General features: G+C 36.8%; 1 protein-coding gene across 1 annotated transcript in view; it reads right to left on the bottom strand.

Moving 5' to 3' along the window:
* MPDZ (multiple PDZ domain crumbs cell polarity complex component) overlaps positions 1 to 13,392 on the bottom strand; it is an 87,188-nt gene extending 73,796 nt beyond the window's left edge. Inside the window, exons 1-4 of the mRNA XM_059491903.1 lie at positions 13,210 to 13,392; positions 4,810 to 5,031; positions 3,618 to 3,757; positions 1,494 to 1,707 (exon numbers count right to left, since the gene is read on the bottom strand). Of these exons, the coding sequence (XP_059347886.1) occupies positions 1,494 to 1,707; positions 3,618 to 3,757; positions 4,810 to 5,031; positions 13,210 to 13,392 (759 nt within the window). The remainder of the gene's footprint in view (positions 1 to 1,493; positions 1,708 to 3,617; positions 3,758 to 4,809; positions 5,032 to 13,209) is intronic.
* Between the last annotated feature and the right edge of the window lie 1,172 nt (positions 13,393 to 14,564).

Genomic DNA, 14,564 nt, shown 5'->3' with positions numbered 1-14,564 from the left:
AACAAAGCAAAAGAGAAACCAAAATCCCAATTCAGTACTTCTAAGGCTGAAAGCAGAACCAAATATTGTGAGGCAGGTAGTAAGAGAAATGCCCCATGTAGTATTCTTCTGGGTTGTCTGATGGCAACAGCATGAGAATGAAGTCATTCTGACGGCAGACTGTGTTCTGAGAGGGGCAAAACTGCTCTGAAAGAAAGGCAAATCCTATCTCACTCGCATGGGGCACTCCTTGAAGGGACAGCTGGAAGCTCATGGTACTCCTTCTTCTGAACAAGAACTCCTACAGTAAACTCACCTGAAACTTAAAGACACAGCTGGTACTACACCAGGTACAATCTTAAAATAAGCTTTTCTTTTGAATAATCAAGGTATTGCAAATTCAAAGGCCTGTGGTACCTGTTTGGAAATCCAGTCTTAACATAAAGCCAGTATAATAAAGCAAAGCCTGAAGGAAAAAGAATGGCTCCTAGTATGTTGCATTTCAAAGCAAAGAGAACATGAAAACTGGGAAAGGTATGCTAAACAAACCAGAAGCAGCTATGGAATGTTTGTAAAGAACATCTTTTCATGCAAGGGAAGCTGTTCAGCGACTACAGAGGCAATCACATAGATAACAATTTTGTCACAGCAATACTGGAAAAGAGCAGGCTTCCCCTATTTGCTGGCAGGAAAAGTTAGGTCAGTCAGCTGCCCTCCTGTACACAGATATAAAGAACATTTCTGACATTCCTCCACTAAAGGCTTTATACTAATGATTAAAAAAAACAGTTCCTTTTTCCAGAATGATTGCTCTCTACACTTCTGGTAATTGACTCCCTTAAAGAAGGGCCACAGAAGACTGAACTTGAATATAAAAAAATTGAATATAGGCTGCTTCATCCCAGGACAATCCATTACATGAGTGAGGTAAGAGGAAGAGAAAGTACAGTTTATATCAGCCTGACACCACCATGTTTCTGAACTGTGCTGTCTGCACCTAGATGTGCAAAAGCTCTCATAAGAAAGGAATTGTAGCAGAGCTGCTTTTTAGGGAGTCCTTAAGCGCATCTTGTAATTTCACTGGAGCTCCCATGCTAACAGATAACAGAGAAACAAACACAAAAGCACCCATCCAGCTGGTGGTGCAGATCAGATTGCAAAGCCTCAAAAAATTGTTTGCTTAAGCAGAATGCAAAGAAAAAATATCCTGTTTAGTGCAACCTCAAAATAAAGCTTCATCAAGTAAGGTAAACATGCTGCATTTGCACTGGTGGATACAGATAATTTGGCAGATGGAGCAGAGAATACATCCAAGATTAAGATTTTTTCCCCCAGCAAGCAAGAATATTTTCTAGTCTTGAAAGGGAAAAGGTATAATAAAGATAAATAGAAGAAAAACCTCAAGAATTGTGAAGGAATGTACATACAAGTTATAAAAAATTACTCAAAAGACTATATGCAGTAAGTACATGTACATCCAGGAATGAATACACAGATGTTTGAGCTATACTCACCGGGTTGGAATGGGCTGAAACTGTGCTAGCAGCAGATGGAGACCGGGAAACTACAGGACTGATGATATGAGGAAAAGTGCCTCTAGCCACAACTAGCTGGACATTATCTTTTGCCTTCTGCAAAATGCTGATAGCCTGTTGATGTGTAATTGTCTGATCAAGAGCTTGTCCGTTAATAGCAAGGATTTGATCTCCTTCCTTCAGCTTTCCATCTCTGTCACACAGGTGTAAACAGATGACAAAATAAACAAATAAGAAAAATCAAGGAAGCACTGACACAGAATTTGCAATATTTTGACAATTCTACAGGATTTTTAATAACCTCAATTCCCCCTACTTTTTTAATCCCCCCTGCAGTGTTGCTGAAAGGAGCTGATGTGCCACCCTGGTGATGGCTCCCTTTGAAGCTAATCCCACTGCTACTTTCCCCTCGTGACTACCCCCTAGCCAGCTTTCTCTCCCTGAACCCCCATGCGAGACTAAGTACATTAATCTCAGTTGCTCCCAACCACAGCCTGGGAATTTATGTTTATCCTTGACTTTGAGCCTCTTGCTTTACAGACCAAGTGCTCCACTTTGTTCAGTGCACCCATTCTGAATATTCATCAAACCACAGAGTGGAACACACTTTCATCAGTATGTTACAGAAACAAATTTTGTTTTGCTGAAAAACAAGGCGGGGGGGGGGGGGGGGGAGGAAAAGAGTAAATGAAAAAAAAGGACAAAGAAAGAAACCAAACAAAATCCCTGAACAAATTAAAAAAACCTCTTCACTTTCTGACAAAGAAAGCATCACTGTAAAATCACATACTGAGTCCTTCCTCAGATCTACACCAAAGGAAGTGCATGAAGCTGAATTACCCTCTCTTTCTTCCACTAATTCTTTGCATCCCAAAGTGGGAATGCTTTGATAAAAAAGGGCAGCAAGGGCAGCAAGGAAAACAAGAATCTCTATTACAACACCCTTTGTGAGCCCCCACACTCAAGAAACCCAAGTAGAGCACCAAGGTAGGGAAAAACTATTTAGCTTCAACTTACAAGAAACAAGCAAACAGAAGAAAAAACCAAAAAACAAACAAACAAAAAAAAAGCCACCTCGCCGAAAAGAAAAGAAAAGAAAAGAAAAGAAAAGAAAAGAAAAGAAAAGAAAAGAAAAGAAAAGAAAAGAAAAGAAAAGAAAAGAAAAGAAAAGAAAAGAAAAGAAAAGAAAAGAAAAGAAAAGAAAAAGAGAAAGTGGAAATTGAGGAGACTAAAAAATAACATAGGGTATAAAGCAAGCTGCATTTCATACCTGATTAACTACAATTAAGTCTGTATACCAAGTTCTTCTCTCTTGCCCATGTTCTTATTAGACTTACAGTGAATATTCAGATCACAAATAATCCAAAAATATCTCCCTAAAGCACAGTGAGAAGCAGCACCAACATGTCTCAGCCTCTCCACACAACGTACAGAGTACACCACAAAGCAGCTTGGACCAGTGACACACTTTACTAGCCTGCAGTGAATGAGTGCTGCTGCCATTTACCTTTGAGTTTGTGTGGTTCCTCAGCAGTTCTCTCAACATTAGCTGTGGAATTTGAGTTTAAGTCTGAAGCATAATTTCAGCAAGGCATTATTGCTGAGCTTCTGTAATATCAGCTGAGTATCTCTGTGAATATCCCTGACTTTAGGTCAAGACTTGCCTGATGTCAAATCTGGGTTTCACACCTGCTCAATGGGACTCTACCTAACAAATAACACTGCCAGATACAGCTGACTTTTTTGCATCAAATTGTTCTTCAGTGCATTCGACGATGGCAAAATATGTATTCCTACTTTAAAAGACATGACACAGAACAGTAGCTTCCTCTTTTTCCCTATTTAAAAATCCCAGGGAAAGCCATCTGTAATTTCTGTAAAATAAGAACAGTTCATATGATGCCTGTTTCAACATCATATCAATTGTGGTAAGTAATTTTACCTCTGTGATGATGCTCAGAATATGAAGAGAGAACCATGTAAACATGTCCTTGTACCAGAAGGTCAAAAATAACAAAATAACAAAAATAACAGTAGTAACACAACTGAACTGCAGCGTCACATACACACATGGTATAGTAAAATATTCAGTAGTAATGTTACCTATGTGCCACACTTCCCTCCTGGATTTCTTGCACAAATATTCCTAGTTCTCCTCTGTTTTCACTCTTGAGTCCCACAACACTGAAGCCCAGACCACCACTTAGAGGTTTAATAAGGTCAATTGTCTCAACAAGACGACCCTGTTCAGCAAAAGTTAAAAAATGCGTACAAATGTTAAAAGGTTAAAAATGAACAAAGGTTAAATATGCTGAAAAGCAGCAACAATAAATGTGGCAAACAACTGGAAATTAATTTTTGAAACAAATAAGTTGTCACTAATTAATGACAACTATAGCTGAGCAAAACTGTACAAGCTAATAACTGAAACACAGTTGTTCCTTTCCAATTTCTTGCTATCATACAGAAAATGTTTGAGAAATAAATATTATTACAGCCCAGAAGAGGAAATCAGGGAAAAGAGGAAATCAGGGAAAAATGATAAATATATAAAGTTTTGGTTTAGTAGTGACTGAATAGTATATATATACAGTATATATACTATATATATATACTATATACTAATTTATATATATATATATATATATATATTAGAGGGTACAGGACCACAGGACCACTTTCAAGCAGCAAAACCAGAAATAGATGAATTTCAGACAGATGAAAAAAAATTGGACTATGCAAAAAGGCTCTCCTGTACACCACTAGGCTTCTCCTATCCTGGTCTCTTACAGATTAAATCGATAAATCCTAGAAAATATGCTTGGGCTCTCCCAGCTCCAGCCACTGAAGGGACTCGTGCACCACTTCTGCCTACTACAGAAAAGTAGTAAGATTAGAGAACAATGCACAGCAAGGTCAAAATTTTCCATTTTATTTCCAAGAAACACATAGATTTCGTTAATTATGCATACAAGAGCAGGCTCTGACAAAGTATCTCCCTCATGCACAGAGCAGCAGTTTTACAATGAGCATGAAAAAATAATGGCATGCTGATCTGTAATACACACACTGGTCAGCTAGGGACAGTAGCTCATGAGTGACTATGTCAGGGCTAGTTTTTAAACTACTTTCTCATTTACTAATTGTTTCTCAAACTAAAAGGTTACTTTTATTTATACATAAATGGTATTGTGGTTCGTACAGTAACTCAATTGCTTTTAAATAAATATACGTATACCTTAATCTTCATATAATCAGTAATCCATATTTTGTAGTTATTATATGATAGGGTTACCTGGGACATGTTTCTGATCAGCTGCTCAAAGTCATCACTGGAGAATTTCCCATTAATCTGAGGAGTAATGGACCTCATTGATGTTTCTAACACATTAGCTAGGTTGCCATTCTGCTGAGCCAACAAATATGACTCATTAAGTGGCAAGGACCCCATGTTCACACCATGATGGAGAAGCTGAGGGAATTCACCACTGGAATGTATGGAAGGAGTAATATTTACCTGTAAAAGATTGAAGGCAACATAGATTTATAGACACAGCAGAAACCTCCTTAGGTAAGGACATTATCATAAGCCAACTGACCCCCAAAAGTACGTGAAATTCCAATTTGCAATTTTAAACAGACATTTTAAGGAGAAAAATTACCTTCAATATTTATACCCAACTGAGTACAATTGAGTTGCACGCTACAACCACAAAACAAATTGATTAGAATAACTTAAAATTATTTTCCATACTCTGTCTAAAATTCATTTGTTCCCATCACGATAGCATCTTGAAGTACTCCATCACTATGCTAGAGGTAAACAAGAACAAAGGTTTCCTACAACATCAGTATTTAAGGAAAAAAAAACCCAAAAAACAAAACAAAAAATGTTATCACTTGTTTTACAATTTTAAAAAGAAGCATGCACAAATTGATGAAAAAATAAGTAAATCACACAGCTACATAGAGAACAAATTTCACTGGTCAGGGTTTCTGCATCACTAGGTACTACACCTACCAGTGTTACTATCTGCATGAGCTAGAATTAAATACAAGATTAGTGAACAAGTCTGAAATCACCAGGCTGATCTGTAAGTCACAATCATACATTTACACAGACTTTACAGCCACTTTTCTCAGAACAGAAAAGAAAAACCTCTGTTTTGCACAGCCATAGTAAATCACCTCTTCCCAGCTATCTGTGCCAACCAATCTAATAACTGCTGGTGGTATAAAGCTCAGGTAAAGCAGAAACCCTCATTTGTATTTTGTCCCACATGTCTGTTGACTTTCAATTGGTACTGCTTTACTCCAGATAAATTTGCTTCCTACTGGCCTGGCATACTATTATATTGCAACTTCAAATACTTTTCATAGTTTTACAATGCACACTTTCTAGCATTCTGCATCACAGTACAGAAACCTAAGGTTCCCCTCCCTTAAAGTCGTACTTTATACTTCAAGTATCAATAAAAATTTCAAAACAGTAAATATATTCTAAAATATCTACTCCACCAGTCTCAGTTGTTCAAGCATTTTACATCTATTGGGTTTATCATATCAGTTCTCCAACAGTCCAGTTATTAAAAGGTCAATATTGTTCTCCATCATACAATTCCATCTCATCTGAGTGTTTTAGGAAAATGCAGTAAAACAAACATCATTTGTTGAATAACTTATATGGCTGGGAAGGCCTCAAGTTAAAGAAAAAATACCACAAGTCAGCATTAAAAAGAAAAGTTTTCATTAGCATTTCTAAGTCAGCTCTGACCTAAAAAAAACTGTAAAGAAGAAAATTTGGATGTTTGGAACTCAGTGATTTTTATATCCCAACAATTATGTTCTTTATCCATACTTGTGAGGAATCATTTGGGTTATGTTTCAAACAAATTGTAACACCTAAAATGTGCACATATGCACTTTCTTTGATTGCATACATTCGTGTTGGAAAGCTTGTAATGCACAGATAGATAAGCCTTGTTTCACAGTTCATCACACGTAACAATACGCAGAGACGTAATCAAATTCTACCCTTTTGAGAATGTCAGACTTCCCCTTACATTATATGAATGGATTTGAAACTAGTAAAGTCTACAACATACTTGTGTTTCTTATCTGCATAAGGCCATATAATAGGTTAATTCACTTCCACCTTCACAGTGTTGTCCATTTCAATGTATAAAACTGTATAGCTGAACTTGGTCAGTTATGTGCTTTATTTCTTATTCTCCTCCATCTTCAAATCTTCTTATAGAGACTGTTGCTATGCTTATTCCCACAAAATTTGGTCATTGTTGAAATCATTAATCCTAGGAGTATCTAAAATTATGGCAACTAACCATTCATATGAAACAGCCTAAGAATATATGAGATACACACCAAACTACCTTTCATGTGCACCTAAAGGCCATAGTATACAGGTCTGGTATCACAAATGTTAGTAAGTCATAGGATTCAAGTTCTCTTTCTAAATCGCAGTGGTCATTGCAGAAAATAGCGCAGAGTTACCCTTTCTGCTGTAAGTTACCATCCTCAGAGCACTCTTGGTCAAAGCAGTCCCTAGAGAACTTATCACCTGCTCTGGCAAAGCCAGCAAAGTTAGCCTAAACAAAGAACAGAACAGTATGAGTAAAAACTACCAATTTTATCCAATGTTCATTAGTGAGGGCTCACTAAACTACTTTGGTGCAGCTTTTGGAGTGGTAACTTCAAACTAAGTGAGACAGGCTCAGCAGCTGAGCATGGTAATGACTTCAATCAGTATGATTATACCTAGAGAAAAATACATTAAATATCTGCAATTTCATTTAGCACCGTTCTAACTGCATTATTCTGTCCTGAGGGCTCCTTCATCCAGGAGCTTCTGGATGTTTCACATTTCAGGGTAGCAGAAGTAGAAAGTCATTGGTATTACTGATAGTCTTATAAAACCCAACTGTGTGCAAATTCCCTACTTTGAGTAGAGTGTGTAGTCAGTTTCTAAGACAAAAAAAGGAAAATTCTGTAACAATGCTAAAAGCAAAATTTGAAATGTACAGAAAGCTAGAGCACCTTCTACTTTACAAAAAACAAGCCACTTTAGCCAAAAAGGAGAGAAACAGAATTTTATGTCACAGAAACTGACTGCAGCTGAGAGCCCCCTGCTTTGAATTTATTCTACGACACCACACAATGTTTCAGACTGCTAATGCAGAGACAGTCCCAGTTTGTGAAACCCCTCTTGGCATAAAAAGCCTATGTTCCTCATGTATCTAAAGCACTTCTTTACACACAAATGTGTAGGGAGCAAATTGCACTAGAAAAATCATACATAAAAATCTACATCAAACCACAGTAGACAAAATTATGTCCGTTTTACAAGAGTATGGATGTTATAAATGGTGTTTGCATTATGATACGGTTTTTCTCTAGTATACCATAAAAGACTCTCTGTATATATAATCACAAAAGAACAAATAGAACTACACATCAAAAATAAAACGTTTTAGAGTATGACATATTGCCATTATGACTAGTATTACATGCTTAATCTGAATCCAAAATACTACTTGTACCACTCAAACTTGTACTGTGATTTAAGTATATTCTCCTAGTACTACTGGACAGTGGATTGATTGCTTTAGGTAGCTCACTGCACTGTTTACAGTGTTCTAAGAGCAGAGTAATCATGATGGGAACTTCAACTTCCACCTGAACATCTATCCAGTATCACCATGCTTTTCTCCACTCAGGTTTGAAGGACTTTTTCAAAAAAGGTAGGGCAATGTCCTTAGGGAATTCTGGATTTCTCCCTGGTAGAGAATTTGCACATTCTCATGCTGAAACAGTAGTTGTTTCACGCCAATGATTTTTTTTAATTTCTATATTGCATGTTTTCACTGACCAAGTCCTGTTCAAACTGGCAAATACAGTGGCTATTTCCTCCATTTGAAAGTTCATCCTTTCTCCATACTTTTCTGAGTATAGATATATACAGGAATAGATATACAGGAATAGACTGACTTTTCCCATTGTCTTTCAAAGCAAAAGATGGAAACTGTTCTTGTTTTTCTAATACACATAATGCGGTAACAACTCCACTATTCTGAAAAAACTGGATTATATTTATTTGCACAATGGTTAAAATACCACTGAAAGGAAGTCTTGCATACTATATACATAGCAGGAAAAGGAAAAAATAACCTTCCAGTTCAGACTAGAAATACCTAGTCCTCAAACCTTCTCCTTAAAATTTCAGTACAACAGCAGAGCTACAACACAGTATTGAACACAGTCACATCAATAGCAACTGACAGCAATATCTCATTTTCATTACACCCTTTTTAAACAAACACAGCTCATATTTAATGGAAAATGTGCTTAGTGCATGAAGCCAACCTCACATAAAATTTCATCTGACCTCTAAAACTCCAAGAAACAATAAAACTAAAAAAAAGTTAAACTGTTAACAGAATAAAGTTTTCTCTGTGTGTGTGCAAAAACCTCACATTTCACATCTCCTCTTTGGAAACAGACATGGTTACACCTTAAGAACTATTAAAACATTTATAGTGATATTTACGGTAGTTCTTAATGTAGAAGTTCGGAATTCCAAGACATATTTATAAGCAGAAATGTGATGACCACTCTCTTCCACATGTCCCACGAAATCCAGGTTTATAGCATGAAAAACTAGAGCGCAACTGCTATATATTCTTGGTAACCATTGCTCTCCAGGGGGAGCAATAAACCTCAAGCGCAAATCTTAAAATGATGTATTTTTCTTAACTTACAAATTGCACTACTTTCTTAATTTACATATTGCACTACTTTTGCAAACTACCATAATTCCATTAAAAAAGAGCTTTATAGCCCCTTGACTGTATAATTACAGAATGAGACATTACTGCTTTGTTTTATAAGCTTGCTTATGCTGTTTTTCCTTGATTGGCTTTCTCCTTATGGTATAAACATCTCCAGCATGGACAAAATTTGCATAAGATAAAAAGGAGAAATCATAAATACCACTTAGTATGACAAAATATATGTTTTAGTCCCACAGACAGACACAGAATAAAATCAAGTAGTGCTTACAGGCAGTAGCTCAAAATACTTTAACATAAAAGCAACACAATCCATGTCTGTACTGTATCAAAACTTAAAGCAATGTCCTCAACATCTCTAGGTCTCAACTTATTCAACAAAAAGAAATTTTCAGTATTTTTGCACTGCAACCACTGAGCAGCAACCCTGGACACCCCAAGAAGCACAAGACTGATTGCAAGATTCCTGAGTAGCAAGAAGGCCAGCTGCAACTGCAATCACACTGGAACTGAGGAAGCATAAGCTAGAGAACATGCACAACAGCAGGAAAGGGCCCTGAGCTGCCAGGAACAGGAATTGGCACCAGCACCACTCTGCTCGCTGCACCTTTATGGCTCCATCCACAGAGCAGATGAAGTAGATCCCAAATTAGCATTTCTTGTTATCACTTCATTTAAAAGCACAAACAGTATTGTTGCCAAGAGGAGCTCAAAACATGAACTAAAAGTCTCTAGTTGTCCAAAGTACAGAGTTGAGTTAATAATGTTAAGTGTTCACCAGCAACAGAAAAAGACAATATCCCACTTCTTCCCTAAATCCTCCCTTGTACAGACACCCAGCTGCTACCCACTACTACATTGTGAAGAAAAAACTATGGTCAAACTCACAAGTAAAACAAAAAAAAACAAAACCAAAAAACACAACAGAAAAACAAAAAGAAAACAAAAACCAACAAAAAAATCCAAAACAAACAAAAAACCAACAAAGAAAATCCAAAACAAACAAAAAACCAACAAAACAAAACAAACTATCAAACCAAAAAAAAAACCAAAACTGAGAAATGCAGCCCTGCCATCTGAGCCAACCACTAGATATTTTGTTCTGGCACAGCTCTGAGTGGAAAGGAGACAGGACAAGGTGTAGAGGAGGAGGTGAACAACTGAGAGACAAAAAGGAATAGAAAAGAAGCAGGACAGGGATGCTAACATAGTCCAATCATTTTCTTTAAAATATTTCATAAAGAAAATAAAATAATATTAAGATATTTAAACACCACAATCTCTATTTTTCTTCTCTGTCTCTGTCTTAACTTCAAACAACAAGACTGCTCTTCAACATCAGAAAACAAGCATTAACTGAAGAACAAGGACAGAAAGAGACAAGAAAAAAATCATTTTTTCCTTCAGTGCTCCCCAGTTCAAGAGACTTCTGAAGTCAAAACAATAATTCACAAAAAAACATCCCTTTGTTGTGCTTAGACTTTTCCACTTCAGTTAACTTCACAATGACAGTTTAGCAGTACAAACAAACCCTGTTCGCTCATTTAGGGGAAAAAAATACTCCTCGACATTAAAGCCTACTAATAAGAATCAAGGCATCAGATTTTCTGACTTTAGACCATGCCTCAAGATAAAGCAACATACCACCCAGTCCACATACTGCCCAAGTAGAGGTCATGACTTTCACTATCATCTCTGTGCTTTCAAGACACAATGCCTCAAGCCAGGAATACATCTTTACCTTGAAGTTTATTGATGACCCTAGAGGTCCACAATGAAGTCTCACTGGTTGACCTACATCTGCTGGGATACTTGCAAAGAATCTGTTTGACTTGTAAAGTAAATTGCCATTCTGTCTTCCCTGCTCCCTTCCCCTCTTTCAAACTACACTGTCCTAAAAGATGACCTCCTCAAGAATTTTGCAGTAGTCTTGCAGCTGTTTAAAAACTCATTGAAAAGAGAGGGGCAGTTAAACAGACTGTCACACTTCACCTCGAAAAGAAGCAAATGCCCATTAAACTGTCACTGCAGCTCATCATTAAACATAAAAAAATTAGCCATCCTTATCTCCAGTGGGTAGAAGCTGCAACATCTTGTCATTGCACAAGCCAGCACCATTTGTCATCCTGTCTCAAACAGGGCTCTGACTGCAACTGTAGGGATACAACTTCTCTCCTTATTCTGACACAGCTTGGCCAAAAAAACCTGGTCACTACTCACATGCCTTGCAGTTTTCATCAAACTGCTGCTTAAGAGCTTCAAGAGCATAGTACCCTTACAGTTGTGAAAAGGGTGTCCTTGAGTGGTGTCCTCAAAAGTGCCCCTATGAAAACACAGGTTTTTTAACATAACTCCCTATTTTATGATTTTATTCTGTGTCCTGTTTCAGTATGCCTTGTAAATATTTACCACAAAATAAAAACAAATAATCTCATGTCATATTGGTAGGGAAGAAATTCTACAGAAAAAATATAAGATGAAGAATTGACAAAATCTAAGAATGCTGGAAACATATACTTACATGTGTAAGTGTTCATATAAGCACACATAAAAAAAAGGGAATTCACATCCAAATAGCTCCCCTGTCAAATAGAACAGGGTACATACCATGCAACATGCACAGAGCACTAAAATTACTTCACAGACAAACCTGCAGTCAGGACAGAAAGTGAAATTATTATTTGCTTTTTTAAAAATACATGCCTTAAATTACCCATCCTAGCATCTCCTGCTTCATTTTCTAATTTAGCAAAGTGTATTTAAAAAGATAGCCATCCTTTAACTTCATAGCTGATGTCCAAAAGTGAAAATTTAATTTGCCATTTAAAAAATATTTATTAAAGTTTCAGGCATACTTTTACTTCTTACTACATGTTCCTAGGGTCTTCGCCATGTAATTCACACAATTTCTGGATGTCACTGTTAAATTCTCATTTCCAAATGGCAGTGCAAACAAACCCTCAGGACAGCTTTTTTTTCCTGAGATTTTTTTAAATTACTCCAATGTCATTAAGTCTCTAAATATTAAACAGACAAAATTTGAAAACCATTGTGATGAATACAACATAGACACCACTCTAATCTGTCTCATCATAGTCTGGTCAGAGACCAGATGAGGCTCCACACTGATGATAAGGTCCATGCGCAGAGTCTGCTCCCTCCCACCAGCAATTCTGCATACCTGACAGAGCTGGCCATCTTGGAGGAGTCAACAGGAATGACAATTTGCAAAGCCAGATACATAGTTTAGTCCTAATTCAGTTACTGAACTACTTTTTATATTCTTCAAATTCTTATTCTGCTGACCAGAAAATTATAGCAACAAATAAAGTCAATCTAGCCAAGTTGCTGACCCTTTTTTCAAGCTCATTGAAAACATGCAGAAAATTAATACTTAATACCCTGAGCAAGCAAAAAGGAGGCAAAAGCTCTGGCTTCTCTTTGATCTTTTATTCCTATACAAAGTACAAAATAGATCTTCATTTCCTTCAGAAGTCAACCATTCTACAGCTTCCCTCTACATCCTTATTTTAGCAGGGTAAGACACAAAGGAGCAATAAAAGGCTCCTAGGAAACAAGTTCTAGACCTCATAGAAAACATGCTCCTTTTGAAGGTCAGAGAAAAAAAGCTTTATGTTACCCCCCCCACCCATATCACCATTTCCCTACCCTGCACATTTTAAGTAAGAAGGATACACAAAAAAAATCACATATACATAAAAATCACATACACAAAACATAGCTTCCCAAAAAGTCCATGTGGTATGTCCCCAAACCTTTGGATCAGATGTTTGGTTTAAGCTATTTCACTGTTCAAAAAGCAGAAACACAAACATATTTGCATTACCTTAGCAAGTTTCCCCTTGCACTTGCAGGACTACTTTTCCTACCTGATCTCTCAGTTGTTGAACAGAAGTCTGAAGGCTCAGAATTTGATTAAAAAGAGGACTCTGCAGCACTGATTTTAATAGGCTCAGTTTCTCCTCATTTGCAATGTCACCTCGATCCCGAAGTTTTGTCTGCAAGCGCTCCATGGCCTGGAGGGCCCGATGAGTATCTGTAGCAATAATCATTCCTAGTCAGCACCAGTTTCTAGACTGCATAAATCAGAAGCCAATGAAAATTGTATTTTTGTCCATCAAGAAGTGAGTTACAAAATGAAAGAGCCTTCATTGAAATCCAGTTACAGGAACTGTGGCTACAGTCCACTGCAAATAAATAGGGGCATAAATAGTCATAATAGAAAACATCTTTCTTTTCCATGCAAATTTTTAATTCAAGAAAAGATTACAACAATGAAATCCAGACAACAGGCTCAAATTCAAATACATTAAACATATGATTGTAGAAATTTTGTTTTCAAATACAAAAACCCAAACACAACAGCATTTCTAAGCACAGTATATTATTTTTTTTCAAAACCTCTCTCAGCAGTATACACCTATATCCCAAATCTATCACACACACTCAATGTGGCCACAAAAATATCGTGATACAAATTAAAAAAAAATTACCAATTGTTTCCAACATGTTCTCTGCTTCTCAGCTTCTATTTCAAAACTGGAAAAAGACTGTAAATACTTCCCTGAAAAATAACAGAAGAAAAAAAAGGTCACATTTATAGAAATACTAAGCTCTGAAGGGAAAGAAAAAAGGTTGACTTTTGAAAGCAATAAACTGCAAAATAACGATCCACAAAAAAACCATCTTCACAGATAATTAAAATAACCTCAAATTCAAACTCTGACTCACTTTGGTGTTCAAAATCTTCCTGAAAATTGCTTTAGGAATATACTTTGTAACTTATTTGCATTTCCATATCAAAGTAGCTGTCTGCCTACTGTTGCACAACATGTCCTGCACTGCTTTAATCAGACACTATGAATCATAGCTGCCACTGAAATTTTACAGTTTCATTGCTTTCCTTTTCAGTGATTCACAAAAGACATTCCCTGCGGGATCAGTTTTCAAGCTCTGTGTTGACAATTTCAGGCGCATGAGCCACAGCACACTTCTTACAGTCACCTTTGAAAGAAAAGTCATATAAACCACAAGGCTACAAGCTTGTAGGATTCTCACACTAGAGCCTCCACTATTAATATCTAATGCAATTGACACTCAGATGTGGATGATACCTGAGTTTTTATCAGTGTGGGTTTCCAGGAAGGAAATTCCACATTGGGAGGAAGAAATTCTGAAATTGCTTTGCTTATTCTTTTTTGCTGCTTTTTGGGGTTGTTTGGGG

This window comes from Ammospiza nelsoni, chromosome Z, assembly GCF_027579445.1.
Source record: "Ammospiza nelsoni isolate bAmmNel1 chromosome Z, bAmmNel1.pri, whole genome shotgun sequence".
Classification (NCBI taxonomy): domain Eukaryota; kingdom Metazoa; phylum Chordata; class Aves; order Passeriformes; family Passerellidae; genus Ammospiza; species Ammospiza nelsoni.
Note: the sequence above shows the minus strand (reverse complement) of the source record. Positions and strands in the feature narration are given on the sequence as shown.